The sequence below is a fragment of the Astatotilapia calliptera genome, chromosome 14 (assembly GCF_900246225.1).
Source record: "Astatotilapia calliptera chromosome 14, fAstCal1.2, whole genome shotgun sequence".
NCBI classification, from domain to species: Eukaryota; Metazoa; Chordata; class Actinopteri; order Cichliformes; family Cichlidae; genus Astatotilapia; species Astatotilapia calliptera.
The window spans coordinates 17,693,971-17,711,460 of record NC_039315.1 but is presented as its reverse complement, the minus strand read 5'-3'; the positions used below and the strand labels follow the sequence as shown (position 1 = coordinate 17,711,460).

At 41.5% G+C, this 17,490-nt stretch overlaps 1 protein-coding gene across 1 annotated transcript in view; it reads right to left on the bottom strand.

The window, feature by feature from the left end:
- Window positions 1-17,490, bottom strand: part of rsrc1 (arginine/serine-rich coiled-coil 1) — a 120,194-nt gene that overhangs the window by 75,424 nt on the left and 27,280 nt on the right. The window contains exon 5 of the mRNA XM_026193065.1: window positions 2,693-2,729. Coding sequence (XP_026048850.1) covers window positions 2,693-2,729 — 37 coding nt within the window. The remainder of the gene's footprint in view (window positions 1-2,692; window positions 2,730-17,490) is intronic.

Genomic DNA, 17,490 nt, shown 5'->3' with positions numbered 1-17,490 from the left:
TAAAAACAAAGCAAAAACCAAGAATCAAATGCAAATATGGTATAATCAGTCCCTGTTGGTATACTCGGGGGGGAAAAGGTATAGGGAAACATCTGCAGATGCACAGTGGCTAAAATATAAGTCTACTAATCTCTGTGAGTACATGATCGTGTCAATAACTTGGTCTATGTGTATATCTCCAGCTTTTCTGTACAAAATGTTACAATCACAATACAAAATTGTGCCGTAATAGAAACCTATAGCTCAATATAACCCATCTTGCCTTAAATTTGTTAATAAGTTTGAAAACTTAGTGCACTCATTTGTGACTTTGCAAATGAGTTCACAGTCATGCACATGTCATTTAGAGAAACTTAAAACCACTAGCTTTCATTTTTGCCAAGATAACGCATATAAGCATATTGATTAATGCTGTTTATGCATCTAATCTTCTCTTGAATAATTCAAAGCACCTTTTATGGAGTACTACATCAATCACACCTATAGACCAAGCGACAGACATCTCCAAACTCAAGCTAGACCATTACCATACAACATGCTATATTTAACCATCACTTCATTTGAATGTCTACTCTTGAAGCACTTTGAGGGGAAACAACAGTGCTCTTAAAAAATACCAACATTGAAAAGATTTGAATGACAAATTTACAATCAGCTTAACAACATTTAGTGATGATGCAGAGAAAAGAAGAGAATCCAAGATTGTATTTACCTCTTATGGCAAATATGGCCTGTTTGTTATTTGGTAATAATGAACAATGGAGTTTTGTTGAGAACTGAAAAGATCACAATAGCCAACCAGCACCTCTATACGGCATGGATAGTGTGCTGAAAACACTCTTCAGAGACTTTGCTCCATATTGATATGATAGTGTCACACAGTTGTTGCACATCCATGATGCCAATCTGCCGTTCCACCACACCCATAAGGTGCTCTACTGGAATGAGATCTGTGTGGAGCTCATTTGAGTACAGCAAACACACTGTCATATTAATGCAGTTTGAGAAGTACATTGAATGACCACTGTGGTTATGACAGGATGGAAATGGTCAGAAATAATACTTAGGTAGGCTGGGGCATTTAAACAATGCTGAGCTGGTGTTTAAGGGCCCAAAGTATGGCAAAAAATATCTGCAATATCAACATTTGCCAGTCTTAACCAGTGATAGACAGCACAATTTATCTATGCTTCATGTTGTTTATGGTGACTTTTGACTGCACCATGGAAATGTTGCAGCTGAAATCGAGACTCATCAGGCCAGGAATGCTTTTCAAACGTCAATCTTCAATCGCCCGTTGTGACCTCAGTTTCCTGTTCTTAGCTGACAGGTGTTTCACCTGGTGTGGTCTTCTGCTGCTATCTTCTTCTGCTTCAAGGTTAAACATGTGCATTCAGAGATGCTCTTCTGCATGCCTTAATTGCCAACAGTCTGGCCATTTTCCTTTGACCTTTGGCATTAACAAGTCGTTTTCACTCGGAACTGCTGCTCACTGGATATTTTACCTTTTTGAGACCATTCTCTGTAAACCCCAGAGTGAGACAACCCCAGCAGATCAGCAGTTACTGAAATACTCATACCAACAACCATGCCATGTTCAAAGTCGCTTTAATCTCCCTTTTCCCCTATTCTGATAGCCTGAACTTCAGCAGGTCCTCTTGACCATCTCTAAATGCGCTGAGTCCCTCCCATGTGAACGGTTCATTAGCTATTTGCGCTATCAAGCAGTTGAACAGGTGTACCTAATAAAGTGGCTGGTGAGCAATCGCGCCACTTTAAATCCAATGTCACTCAAATCAAAGTTATGAATATCCTTAACAACAGAGTTAAGTGGCAACTGGAGCTGTGCTTGACAGTGCTGAAAGATGATTTCAACTTCATGAGCTCAGACGTTTGCAGAAGTGGAGAGTTACTGAGAAGTGTTTGAATTTCGGGGTCACTCATTTGTGTGGCATATTCAGGGTCATTTGCGTAGCGTGTGGTGGGGCGAGGGTCATTTGCGTAAGGGTGCTGGGAGCTGCAGTTTAGTATGCAGGGAGGCAGGGGAGGGAGGGCATGTGACATCCACAGAGAGCCAGGACCCTCACTGACCCCTCTCTATAATTCATCCCCGGGAATATGGGGCACATCAAACCTTCGTTTCTTCCCACCCAAAAAGAGGAGAGAAAACCTTTTCACTTTGTTGCACGGCACTCTGACCCCGTATTAAAGCGAGTAGCAAGAGAAACCCTGAAAATGTCGGTTATTAAATTTTCAGGGCTGTCCCAGGAGAGCGTTTCCAGCAGCTCTCTGATTCATAGCTGGGAGAGGACTGAGGAAAGGCCCCATGCTGACAAAAGGACCAAGAGGGACAAGGGGATGGGGAGAAAAACTTTTGCTTTCATTTTTAGCGTTTATGAACAGGTACACACACAACCGCACACACAAAAGTAGCAGCTAATATGAGAGAGGACACAGTGGATTACCTGTGTGTGTGTTTGGGCACAATTTGGGATGAATTAAATGCTAATATAAAAGCGGGACCAGACCCTCGGGGAGGCTCCATCCTCCCTCTATCCCCGTTTTCTCTGCCACTCTCCCTCTCTCCCTGCTTGTTAACTGCAGGTATTCAGCTCCAATTGCAGAGGTTTCATTAGGAATGCAGATATCAAAGTGTGCAAGTGTGTGTGAGTGTGTTTTGAATAGAACTTACCAGATGTTCTAATCTGCCTTTGATGTTCCCAGCGTCCCTGCAACACAACAACACATTTCCCCCACTGTAAATAAAGTGCCGGCACAAAAAGTCATTTAATAAAAGCAGATTTGCAGACACACACACACAAACATCAACTAACACACACAACAAACTCTGTCAAGTGCGATTTTCTGATTTAATTTCACAGTTTGAGTCATTGCACTGAAACACTACCTGTGGCCAATCCTAAGTAACCAGAATTAGACTCCAGCTACGAATCATTGTTATTAATAAACAATCTATTTTCTTGATTCCTCGATGAATGGGGAGGCAAGCCATCAGTGGTTTTCTGAGGTTGTGATGATACCTTAAAATGTCTCACTGTGGTGGTAGTTAAGCCGAATTATTTTCAACTAATCATTTCACAGTCGGCAACTGTCATAACCACTAAAGCCTCTTTCTGTTTCAGCTGCAATGTACGCGGGATGAGAATAGCTGTAAGAGGGGAAAAAAATCCTGATGATATCAAAAGGCATTTGGTTAATCAAAAGAGGTAACCAAAAAAAGCACATAATGAGGAATTATACTAATTGTTAACCTTTCAGACTGAAATGCTGTGTGCATTTTCATGTGTTTGCATCTGCACCACACAGAGGTTAACTAATATTGTTGCCACACTGCTGGCATTCATAATAATAATTTCCAACTACAAAGAAAGAACTGGGAGCTTATTATCTGTGAATTAATAAAAAATGTGTGTATGATTATCAGGGTAGCAACAGCAGAACGGCGAGCCGAGGAAGCGGAGGAGTGGGGAGCAGTCTGTTTTTAAAAAGAGCAAATTGGCAGTAAATAATAGATGCAATTTTGGCACATTTCACATTTGCAGCAGTGGAAATCAAAAGATCAAGAGAACACAAACAGCCCCCGTCCCCCCGATCTCAGCACCCCTCGTCCAACTCTGGCCTCCATTACTGACAACTCCACCCAGGCTGTGGCGTTTTACGGCGTTCGTGTGTGTCTGTGTGTGTGCTGAAAGGGAGAAAGGCTTATCGACAGGCTTCAGTTGCTAATGCAGCCAGCAGCATCACAGTGTAAATCTACACCATCTCTAAAATTACATACTGTCTAATCCATCCCACCCCTCCAGCCCCCTCTACCTCCATTCACCCATCCATCCATGTCTCAACACCATCAACCTTTCCGAAAAGCATCAAGGAATGAAGAAAAAGCTACACACCCTAGAAAACTTAAAAGAAACAAACAAAAAAAAAAAACCACTACAAGAACTAAAGAAGAACAAAAAAATAAAGTCATGAAGAAAAGATGTTTGCTTGTTTATTCTGAGCTCTGTCACTGAGCCACAGGCAGACAAGTCAACCACTTAAGGCAAACTTCATCTAGCTGTAATTACATTACATTCTGACAAACACCCCGCCACATTCATTATACATGACGGGCGCCCGGCTACTAGACAGCAAGACATTTGTTACCGTGGTGACAGTGTGTGTAATCCACTAATGAAGCGCAATTAGTGAGAAACAATCTAACACAGGGGAGACGCAGCGCTCGATCCCTCCTCCTCCACTCATTTCCCTTTGCTTTTTTTCTCCCCCCGTCTCCCCTCTTCCTTTTTATAGCTACAGTTTTCCTTTTTTTTTTTTTCCTTTTTTTTTTTGATTCAACCTTTATTAAGCTCTTAACATGCATTTAATCTCCCACTCTTTCATCTGTTGTCCTGACTTCATCAAGGACAAGCTGTCCAGCATGGTCCGCACCAGTGCCGAAGGGATCGCTCTATCCATTAGACAACCACAGCTGACACACACACACACACACACGCACGCACACTTTTACATCCTCATCTCTCTTTTCAAAACATCATATAATCTGCGGAGGTCTTCGGGGACCGAGCTTTCCTTTTCTCCTTATCTGTCTCTCCCTCCCTCCTTCTGTACTCTGTGCATTCAGCGCAGAGGCAGCATCGATTTCTGAATTACGCCACAATATTAAATAATTAATATACTTGCCGTGATTGATGTTTTGCATTAGGCCAATATTAGGTTATCAATCAAAATCCACTTGGTTTAATGTAATAATATTGAAAATGTGTCAGTGCCTGTTCATCCAATTTGTAGTGGAGGCAGGCCAGATAGTAATGGTGGTGTAGCACAAGGCCTCAGAGACACTATGGCCTGCTTACTACAACCACAGGAGCACATTACAGCCCCGGCACACAACATGAGAGAGGGAGGGCGGCAATGGCAAGAGAGATGAAGTGCAGACATGGGAAGACGAGAATGAAGCAGACAGACGGTGATTTGTGATGTGATGGGATGTGACGGACTTGGCACGGTGAGAAGGCACACTAATCGTGTGACATATTTAGTAGCCCTCTATGAAGAAAATGAATTCATGGCGCATTAAAATCATACTTTTCATACTGATTAATTTATTTTTAAGTGAGCAGTTTACTCATAAGTGCTATTAGTTTTTCAGTGGTAGTCATTTTATGATCGTTAAGGTCTATTAAAGGCAGCAAAGTTTGGCTGAAAAAAAAACTGTGGTTCAAATCGGGCCCTAAAAATTGCTTTAGATATTAGACTTCCAAACTCCAAATCATATACTGACTTCAGTTAAAAAAGTATTTTCACATTAGAAATGGACTAATTAAAGCAAGATAAGCACACACTACCGCTGTTTACTGTGGTAATGTACGGCTGCAGTAAACCGAGACAGCTCGACAATATATAACATATAGAATTAAGAAATCGTTTATCTTAATGGCTATGTCTGTACCTTTGTCATCGTGACATATCAAAATATCTTCCAAAAAATTGGATTGGTTGGCAGGTGAGTGTTTTAAACATTCTCACACTGTTGCAAATTAGCTCTGACAAACACTGGCCAACTGTGACCTCTAAGACGACGTCTATTTAAGAGTACAAAACTTGCACAACTTTGGGAGTTGGGAGATAAACAACATGAAAGAACTACGGTATTTTCTCTGGTCTTGCCTTCAGGACATAGTCCTGTTTCACACAATGAGCGAGGTTACAGCTTGGCTATTGTAATGATCTTGCAACAGCTTGGGTCAAATGGCCCATGATATGAGGGCAGCAACAACCTACATTTATTGATCAGCTGATACAAATATCCCATGAATGTGCTTATTATGGCACCATTTTAAGTTAAAATAACACTAATGGCATACCATAAAAAAAACCCTAAGAAAATTCTTGTTGAGTTGTGGCAGCAGATTAGTAAGTTTTGCCATCATGCAGTCTACATACATAAAATATGACCACTTAAAGTTGCAGGGAAGCTAACAGAGGGAAGCTAACAGCCATGGGGTAACACTAATGTCATACCCGAGTTTATTAAATTCAATGTGCACACCGCGGCTTGCAAAAAGGTTATAAAACTGCTAAAAGCACACAGTCTGGACACACACCTGTAAGTGGAAAGCTTTTCCTTTAAAATTGAAATTGCAGCAGCCATTGAATGGTCACTTGTGCCCACTAAAGCTATGGCTTGCCATGGCAAGTGAGTGTCTTTACAGAATCACTGGGAGTTAACCAGCAACTATTTAAGGATATAATGCCAGAATCTGACAGAGGAGACACTGCAGTGCAGAAGCAGACAGGTTGGACTATTGAGCAGACTAAAACATGAAAATCTCTGACCTTCACCCATCCTAGTCATACACAGCGATTTGTCATTGTGTTCAGTTTTTCACACAACAAAAAAAAGAAGGAAATTTATGTCATTACTTGTTCGCATTACCTCTCTTTTCTCTTCGGAATAGTTACACGCCAGGATGACTGAGAGGCCTAGCAGAGAATGGCAAGTGGGCAAGAAGGGGAAAGACACAGGGAGAGTAATGCCCTGTTGTTCCAGGAAATTTAATTAGTTATCTGCGGTCAATTAAGTAAAACTGGACAAACAAGGGAGAGTGTTAAGCTCTGGCAAGGTCAATACTGACCAATTCAACATGGTTGCTGGATCCATCACACTGTCTGCACTCATGCTTTCTCATTCCTGCTCCTTTTCTCTTTTCCCCCTCTCCTTCCACTCAGTCACTTTTCTTCTCATCGTGCCCTCCCAGCATGCTTTCTTCCTCTATCACTCACAGTAGATGTTCTGTTACAATGTGTCCAAAGCCCTTTTGTCTCTTGTATTCGACCAATGATTTTAAGCTGTTGCCTCATCTTACCTCATCGTTTTCCTTATGTCTCTCCTTACCTGTCATGTTGCCTTCTTCCAACCCCCCCCCCCCCCCCGGATGGCTTTCTTTCTCTTTTCTCTCTTTACCTGACCCTCCAAAGCCCCCGCAATTCTGCTAGTAGACAATTAATTACACAGCTAGCGCCAGATGAGTTGTCATTTGGGGTTCACGTTTCTAATAATTGCATTAGGTCTTCAGGTTTTGCTAAGATCTCCTCCCCTTCTTTCCTTCACTCTCTTTCCCTTTCTTTCTCTTTCCATCTTTGCTAGATTCCCCCCCCCCCCCCCCTTTGACATAGCTGATCTGAATATCTTTAGTCAGTCAATGGAGGTGACAGAGGGACTTAAAATGCAGAGGCAGTCATTTGATTTCCAGCTTACAGAGCTGCCCATTAGCCCAGCACTCATCAGCCATGCATTACCTCTCAGACCCACAATCCGGTGTGCGGACGATTTAACCCTTTCACTCTCCACTACTAGCCAGGTTTACCATGTAATATCAGACTTTCATACATCAATGGGTTTGCTTCCACAGGCCGTGTTACACACCTTTAACTTTCCCCTTTATCTGACTGTAATGATTTCACTGCCCTTTACTCACAGTTTCAGTTCAGGAACCATAAGAGGCTTCCTATTAAATAAAAATGACTTATAATAAGAACATGCCAAGTTATTACTTGTGTTGTAATGTATTGTATTACACATTACCCTATTTCACTGATTTACCTCGCATGGGTAAATCAGTGAAATTACAGTAAGATTCATTAATCGCTCTGCAATCGATGGAAAGGTGACAAGCAGTAGCAGCAGCAGCAACTTCAACTAGATATTTCTCACTTTGCCATGACAAAACATGACTTTCTTTTACTGCCGATTTGCAAAACCTGAGGAAGCCAAACAGCCAAATAATGCTTTACATTTGGGGTGATTAACTTTTGTCTCTTTCATTCAGAAAATCCCAGAAATGTGGTGGTTTATAGAAAAACTTAAAACATAACATTTAGCAAGAAACAAAACAAAACGAAAAACTAACCAAAAAAGTTAGTAGGCCAAAAACTAATAACCGTTTGCATGTTATTAGTTTTGTCATATTGTATTTATAACTGTGAGTTGAAGACTTCTTGGTATTCCAAACAAAGGGTTCACAAACGATATCTTGCGACTGTATAACCAACAGAAGTCTTTAACCTTTTGATTAGCAACAGTGCATTTTTGTATTTTCTCATACAATTAAAAAGTAAAATAAAATAAAAAACCTGGCCCTCAGCAGCCTCTTCACCCTCAACTTATCATCAGTCACTGATCGTGAGAAGAGGAGCAGAGCAGGAGCAAAAGAAGGCAAGACACCGTATTACTATAAAGAAGACATCATAAGAGAGAGTGAGAGAGTGTGCGAGTGTATATGTGTGTGTGAGAGAGAGTGTGTGAATTTGTGACTCATTTGCTACAGTTGCATGCCTTGTCAAGTGTGTCATTGAGCATTCATATGTTGTTTGACTGCTGACAGAATGGCAGGCATATTTATTAAAAAGTCAATGTGATGGGGACACTGGAGCAAGCATATTCACTCACACATACACACTCACATAAAGCACACTAATACAGAGTCCACATCAGTGGGATCTGCCTGTTTAACTAATATAGGGATAAAGCTTGATATTGAACTGTAGAGGATTGGGTATAGAGACGCACGCACAAGCACAATAGTACAGGGAGTGCAGCTTCCCCTCAGGCCTGATTGCCATCTCCATAGCCCTTTTTTAACAGGGCTGCCAATTGAAATTGAAATTGTATTCTTGTGTGTGCTATCAGAACTACCTCTCAGGGTTTTATACAGCTAAGAGGAGGGCTGGTGGGACACACACTCTCAGACTCACACACACATATACACAGAAAGGGATAATACAGGGGCAAGTCGGGGGCTGTCACTCTTCCATGCAGAACACAGAGAGGGAACAAAACGCAGACTTATCGTTCTATGCTTTTATGTAATTCAGCATGCATACAGGCGCGCACACACACACACACACACATACATTTGCGGGTACACAAGCTGACCTCCCTCCCAGTGGAAGGGGCTTTACTTTAGCATAATCCCAAAATGGTAGAGAAAAGCAGCCCATTAAAATGGGGGTAAAAAATTCAGCACTTTATGTTTCTCTCAAGGAGGTTTAAGTGCAGTCAATAAAAAAGTCAAAGAAGTATGAATATGAAAAGAAGAAGTTGATTTAAGGAGGCTCTTTCTGTTGTATGAGATAAAAACGCAAGCAGACACCTGTTCGTGTTACCCGTGTCTGCCAAACACGGGACCAACGCCCAAATAAAAGAGCGACAGCAACACTTGTGGAGCGAGAAAATGAAGAATAAATCTCTTTAAAGTCTTCCAGGATTAACATCATCTTCATTTATAATAAGAAACAGCAATATCGTCAAAATGTGAAACTGGGAAAACCTTTCAAGAAGCAGCATCATGACTACTATCTTATCAGTGTCTCCAAACTAAAAAAACATTTATTTAGCCCACACTAATTAACTGACAGGACCTAATTTTGTACAGTCAACACAAAAATGCAACAAAGTCATCTTTTTTTTTTTTAATATGGTGGGCATTATGAATTTAAATAGCACTGAGAAGAAAACAAAGAAAGGGACAAATTATGGAGAGACTGGTGTTGGTGAACCTTGTAGTGGAGACTGAAAATAATTTTCTTTCTAAAGATAGATTAGTTATATTAGCAAATGATTAAACTGGAGAGTATAAATGCCAAACTAGGTTTAAACTAATTTTTTTAAAAAGTGTCACCAATGCATAATCAAATTTATGTTGATTTTACCTTTTACAGAATGTGATTATAAGTTACACCTAAGCTCTAAGCAATCCACTACACAAGAAGACAAACTCCACAGGTGTGTCTACAACTGTGAAAATCACTTAAAATCACAAGACAGATAAAAAGTACATTGGGTTTAAATAAACAAACTTGGAGATTAACATCAATATATTGATTCATTTACATCATATGTAAAAGCAAAACAAAATATGGAAGGGTCTAAAATTATAAACAGGACTCACTTCAGTCCAGGGACACATACAGCCCTGTTTGAACTCAACTGGGCCGAGGCAGTAAAAACATTGAATAATAACCCATTAAAATAAAAACATCATCCCAACAAATATAATCACACACTCAAATCACCTTCACCTAGATCAATATGGATATTTCAAAGAATCTAATAAAAGCAAAGTGGCTAATGCTAAATTTGTCTGGGTTCAGAGCCAGCCAGAAGCCTCGGTATGAGCAAAGGATCAAAGTCATCCTGAGGACATTTATGGAGACCAACGAAAAACACAAAAGGGTTCAGATTCTGTTATCTGGTGAAGTTATAAACCTACAGGAAAATAATTAAAGTACCTGACACTTGTTTTGTTATATAAATCTGTTCCACCTGCTTTTGTTTTGCAACACAAAATATGTCAAGTAAAGGTGGGTGTACAGCAACTCATTTTCAGTTAATTACTTGTACTAATTTCCTGTACCACAGCACCTTATTCTCAATTGTTTTCAGTGGGAGAAGAACCTGTAGTTTGGGGAGATTTATTGTTTTTTTATGACAAAAATATTTCACATTGTGGAAAAGTTCCATTTTAGTTTATACAGTTCTCAGAAAGAAAATAACAGAAGCAAAAAAAGTTGGTATCAGCAGGTCACACAAAGGAAAAAAATTATAACAACCGAAGAAATTTGCTACCGGGCATCTCTCGTATTTAATATATAGTTGTTGTTTTTTTTTTTAATTATTGCTGTGGTTGAGAAACACATCGCCCTCCTTTGGCTTAAGCGTCCTGGGTACAGGGCAATGACTCTGATCTGTCACTCTGATAACAGCTCAGACAACCGTTCTCATAATCAAACATCAGCAGGCCATAGTTAAAGGACCACCTTCAGCTCCCTGTGAGCTAAGAAATGCTAAACTGCTGAAGACGTCATATCGCGGATAAAATATTACACACAGAACAAGTCTCCCTATTTAAAAAACTATATCTCCCCCTTCTTAGCCTATACACACCAGCTCTGGAGGGATCTGAGGGCTGGGGCCAAGTTTTAAAGAAAATTGACTTCTTTTTATCGTGTTACATAGAGGGAGATCAGGACAAAGACATAGAGAGAAAAGCAAAAGGGAGACATGGAGAGCAATCAATTTCCCCATGGTTTTCTTCAATAGCCAGTCGTCCTTTTCATACTTCCCAATTATAACCTTTCCTAATCAGAGAAATGCCTCTCTATTATTGAGGCTGAGACAATGACGCTCCCCAACATTACTGCCTGTTCCAAAACTATGTAGATTGCCGTACTGGTACACAAAGACTACACTGGGCTATACGGCAAGGACTGGGGGGGTGGTGGCTGTGTTAAAATCACATGTGGAAATCTTTTGGCTCTCCTCTCGGCCCCAGAAAACTGATGGGGAACAATGGCAGCCCGGCACAGCATCTGTCATGGCACAATATAAAAAGATGATCTTGGCACCGAATGGACAAAAAAAAAGAAAAAAGAAAAAAAAAGAACGAAAGAGAGGGAGGAAGACGGGGGAATGAAGAGGAGGGGAAGGGGAGGGCCAGGCGAGAGGTAATTCATTTGCAAATCAGGCCCTGGTGCTCAGGTCTATTTCAAGCTGCCAGTGGGTGCCAGGAGTTAACAAGGTAATCAGTTTCAATCCTGCCCTTCAATTGTACATCACACCCTCATCCAGAGAATACCCAGGCCTTTCTATACGGGGTAGAGGGGGAAATAGCAATCTGGCTGCTGGCTTGCCGCACACAAAACCCACACACACACAGACATGCACGCACACACACCTGAAGACAAGTTATTAATAGCCATGTATCCACTACATGTCCTTACAAGCAACTGTACAGAGACAACTAGAGCTGACACAAGCAGCTAAGGAATCTATAGAAGAAAACCAAACTGATATCTCCTGATTTTATGATTTCCACTTAAGAGTCAATGACTTACTATTTTCAAATACTTAATTAGGGCAAAATATTAGAGATAAAACTAAAGAAATCTCTGCTCAAGTTCTGGGGAAAAAAACATCCACAAAGCCCACGATAAATGCATTTCTTTTACACTAATTCAGCAAGAATATAAACATTAGATTGGTAGGCATTAAAAATATTCATTCAGCACAACTAAAGCACTGTAAAATATTGCTTTAGTAGTGCTACACTTTTTCCCCATCTTATTTTTACTGCATGTTTGAATCTGTCTATGTATACTCTTACCTGTATTTTGAGTTATTGCAAGTCAAATAAAAAAATCTGCATGAATTTTAGGGTGCGTGCATTTAAAGAGTCTCCCTATTTTATACCTACTTTCAGTCTCAAGTTTAGTGGCAGCAGGAGCAGTAGGTTGCACTGAACTAAACAGTGGTACATGTAAAGTGGCAGAGGGAAAACAGAGCTAAACCTGTTCTAATCTTTTCTTTCCTCTCTCTGCATCCCTCCCTTTAGCCTTTGTCAGCTGTAACCGGCTGGCCGAGAGGCAGTTAGCTCCCGTTAGTCCCTCATCTACATAATCAATATGACAACCTTATTTTTCTGATGCAAACAGGATTTCACTGCTGAGCTGTGTTTGTTGATGTGTGTGTGTATCTGTGAGTGAGGGAGTGTGTGAGTGTGTGTGTGAGAGAGAAAGAGTGCCCAGTCTGCTCGTAGCCAGCCTCAGTCATGGCCCTCTTTAGCCTAATTAGATTAGGTGTGATTATCCCGGCTCTACCTTACAAGTGTACAGGCGGGATAAAGTGGCCACAAAGGCCAGCCTGTCACAGGCACCGGGCTCTGGTCTGCAGGTTATCAGGGTCCAGGGAGACACACCGCGTACATTGTTATTCATATCATCTACACACCGTTTTCTACTGTGCCTTTTTCACTTCTCTTCGTTCAACCCCCCCCCCCCCTTCAGTGTCTGTGGTGTCAAACTGGCGTAAGCACCGGCCAGGGTAACTGTCTTTTTTTTCTCTCTCTCGTTCTGTCTGTCAGAAGACAAAACAACATGGCCCCAAGCACTCTGCAGTTTAGCCTACAGGGAGAAATGTCAGGAGCGCTCGTGTGTACGTGCATGCATGTGTGTGTCTGTTTTTCTGCAGACTTCAAGGAAAAGTGGTAAAAAGAAAGAAAGAAATAAAGAAAGAAAAGTTAACCCAAGTCTTCGAGTAATGCAAGAAGACAAACGAACACAGCAAAGGCTAACGTGCACACAAAGATTGCAAAGAAAGTGTTTAACCTTACTCTGAAGACCTGAATCTACTCCATTCTACTCTAAACGCTTTATTGGTAGAGACCAAACTGTGTCGTATGTGTGTGTGTTGGCATATTTTGTTTAGGTCTTAAAAAGTCCAGATTAAAATCTAATGTTACACGTTTGTGATCACTTTTTGGGATTTTCACTTTGGGTATCATTTTTGTCAAAGTCTTTAGCAAAACACAAACAGTTTTGTAGAAAAACATCTTCATGTTTCTAAAAGCGAAGCCACCGCAAGAATCTCAGAATCTTGCTCAGTGTGCGGTAACATGCTTTCTATACATGAGAGATTTCAACATACAGTATGACCACAAATAAACTTCTCCTCTCTAATGCACACTCAACATACAGCAATTATGGCATATGTATACCTGCCAAAATGTGCGTGCCATAACATTAGCTCCAGTGGCATTTTTCATTCTGATTAATATGTGTTTGAAAATTTAACGAGATGATTTGCTACTCTGTTTCATTTTTGTGAAATACTCCACCATTTTCCCCTAAAAACATTTTCCACATACAGCTCGGCACTGACAGATTTCAGTTGGCCTCCATCAGTGAGTGTGTACGTGGAAGAAAAGAAGTGAATTATTTCACTCTGTTGATTAGACAGCAGTGCCCGCGATATTTATACACACTGTACATACTTTCCGTGTCGTCAGAACTGGGAATAGAAAGAGGCAGAAACAGAGAATTAGAGGCGCACAAAAAAAGAGAAGAGAGAGCGAAAAAGAAGAGAAGAGGCAGTTACAGTAAGGCAGTAAGCAATGAGAAACATACAGCATCGGATCTGAGAAAAGACTAGTAACTCATATAACAGCCTGCCATTAATTCCACAGTATTACTCACGCATCTAAACTGCAAGAAGAGCCGATATATCATACAAAAATGAAGAATGCATATACGCTACTGGCAAAAAGTGGACAGAAGTAGAGTGAGCGATGTGTGTGTGTTAGGGAGAATGAGTGAGATGCAAGGTGGAATAACTCTATTAGAGAACCACAGGGACTACGCTGGCGAGAGAGTAAGACAGAGCACACGAGGATGAAGGAGAGCCGGAGTGAGCAAGACATTAGTACAAATGAATTAAACATCGGCCCAGAGATCTAAACTTCTGTTGAAAAAGAGGCAGACTAAATGGGTAGGAGGGAAGGAGGAAGAAGAGGAGGGAGGCTTCGTAAGTTTCCTGCGGCTACTAAATGTTCAGCATAAGCCGTGCGGGGCCGCCAACTCCATCAGCGACACAAATAAGCACACACCCACTTGCGTGATCGGCGACTACGATCACAACTCTTTTGTTTCAGCTCGTTTCTGCGCAAAAGAAAAAAAACACTCTGAGCATGGCTGTCGATTTCAAACCTCCGCTGAGGATGATTGTTATACACCCCTCTCAGGCAAGATTTACTTCCTTACTTCTACAACTGAGTCATGGTACTTAAACTCAATGCCTGGAAAGCTGTTTACTCAGTCTGAAGGAGGTATTCTTGCAATGATCAATGCCACCAGGGAAGACCTGCAGAGCAGTATTTTTGTCTCAGGTCAGCAGAGGTCAAATGCACGGTGAGAGGTACTCCTCAGCTAACTGAAAACCATCGTCTGCTGTTCTTCTTCATGTTACTTTGCCAATTCAACTAAAAGGAACATCACTTTCTATAACGTTTTCTCACTCTCAGCCTTCCTCATAAAGACTTCAGTCAACACCTTTCCTTGCCCCTGGTGCAGATGAATAAGCACCGGAGCCTGGAGAAAATTAAACATTAACAGTGCGTCTCTTTTACACATCATTCTGCATAACCGCCTTCTCGTTTAGCTCCCCTCCTTGCCTTCAACACCACTCTGCATCCTCCAAACCAAACTAACCCAGCTTTTCCAGAAAGGGAGAGAGAGTGCAGAAAAACGTATTTCGTCGACAAGCGCAACATAAACCCTCCTAAAATCGGAGCTGGCCCGTCGTGTTTGCTGCTCATAACCTGCTGCTTATAATCCTGCCCGCATCCTCTCCTGATCCATAAAGCAGAGCAGCCAGCCACTTAAACAGCAGCCAGGACTGCCATCACTAGCTCCTGCTAAGAAAAAGGCCATAAAATGAGGAGAGGAGAGGCAAGGAGAGAAGAGGAGAAAATAAAAGAGAGGAACAGGGTAATTGGATTGGGGGATCTTCTATTTGGCCAGGTCTGGTCTCTGTCATCACGCTCCAGGCCTGGCTTCTCTCAGTGCCTACAGTAGGTCTCAAAGACATCAACACACTCACAAACAAATGAACACACACACTCTTCCCTAGATGTGTAACGGCACTGAATTGCTACCAAGTTGTCCTGTGCGCCGCTACAGCCTGCAGGGTGTTTAGTGTGCTTTTTTTTCTTTTTCCCCCCAATGTGAGTGTTTGCATACTCCCTTAACAACTCACTAAATGGTTAAACAGATTACAGAGCGCAGTAAGTGGATTGTCACAGCTCTCTATCGCTCACTCAGGGTGTCTTCTCCTGTGATTAAAAGTGGCCAGATTTTTCTCTCTCGCCCTCTCTGTCTATGCAAACACACATGCACACCCACACACCAGTTTACACAGGAAACAGGGAGGTCATTCTCAGCCAAACACAGCAAGAAAGCCCTCTTATTCATTTCAGTCTTAAGAGATTCTGATTACTTATTTATAATAACGTTAATAACTAACAATACATCATATCATATATTAAACATTATAATAGTAAGAATTATCACCATTATTGACTTTTAGTTTTGTTTTCAGTTCAGTTTCAGGGCGGTACCCTGAAATCAGGCTAATCTCTCATAGCCTGGGACTGCTGTTTAACATCCCAAAGCTGTAAAAACCTCAAATTTCAGGAGGAAATATCAATCTGACTGTACCCATACCCATCCACTATTTCAGTAAAATACTGACATAGGCAAAGAAATGTGAAGGAGTGAAAGTTGACCTTTTTCTATGATTTTTTTAAGCAGAAAAATATTTCCAGAGACAACGGGAACCAAAGAAATCTTCCCAGACCATCCAACCATCCCCAAAAAGCACTAATTATGTGTTTCACATTTGCATAACCAGTCCAAGTGACATAAATTTCAGAAATGGGTCACGCCCACAGAATGAATGCACTGTCTGTGTCTCCTGTCTGCATCATACGTGGCACTTACAAACCATTAATCGCCCCAGACGGGCAAAGACCAAATACATTTTCTGGAGCTACAAGTTGCATAGATCCCTGTGGAGGATTCCTATGATAATACCCTTTTGACAAAGCTATTTATAAGTCGTTATACTGTTCACTTCTTTTGGCCTTAAACCGGGTTTTGGAGAAGGGGTGTGGAGTCTAGTTAGATGACCTGCTTTTGTATCTAAAAGGGTTATCTAGATGTAAAGTAAGTCTATTATTAAAGACTACTACTTTGTTTTATTTGTTTGTTTTTTAATCTAATCTGCTCATTATTTGTATTAAAAAAAGAAATAACGACTACATGCAGCCATAGGCCAAGAAATGCTACAGCTGAACCAAACTGTGTGTGCATTTATCTACTGGGACCTGAGTGTGTGTCTGTGTGCACATGCTCGCTGTCCACCCTTTGCATGTAGGCATCACTCCTATTTCAGCCACCCAGCCCCCACCCAGACTACACACACGCACACCTACTCCTCTTCAGCTTCACCCACGTCTCATCTTGCTCCTGGCCACTAGGCTACCCCCCTTGACGCACACACAAATAAAACACACACTTACAGTTCATTGATTTAAGTCAATGTGAGTGTATCCTAACCTTCCGAGGACGGTGTTTGAAGTCTCTCTTACCTCCCCGGACCCGCTCCCAGAGCCAGACACAGCCTAGAGTCCTGCAAGAGTGCAGTGAAATGCAAATACAACAAACACACACACACACACAGAAGCAGCAGCTAGTGGTCCCATCCACACCACCCATACACACATTCCCACCAGGCTGAGAGGATGCCGCAGGCAGGGGCTACACACCCACAAACACACACACAAACACACTTACTTTCTCTGTGTATTACCAACACTAATGAGCTGATAGATGTTCAACAGAAGCAAAGAAGCAGACAATCATTTCCTCAGAGTAAGACAAGAAGGGAGAGAAAATCAACAGTAGTAAGTGAAAATGTGTGTGTGCCGGTGTCTAGGGTCTTGTTTTATTTTCTCTCTCTGCCTCACAGCATCCCGGCTTCCAGAGGTTAAGGCTGAGCAATGGAGCAAAGCTAGCCAAACTCAGGCCTGCAGGTCCTGCTGGGACCCCTGTGGTGAGGTTGGGTTCTGTTTA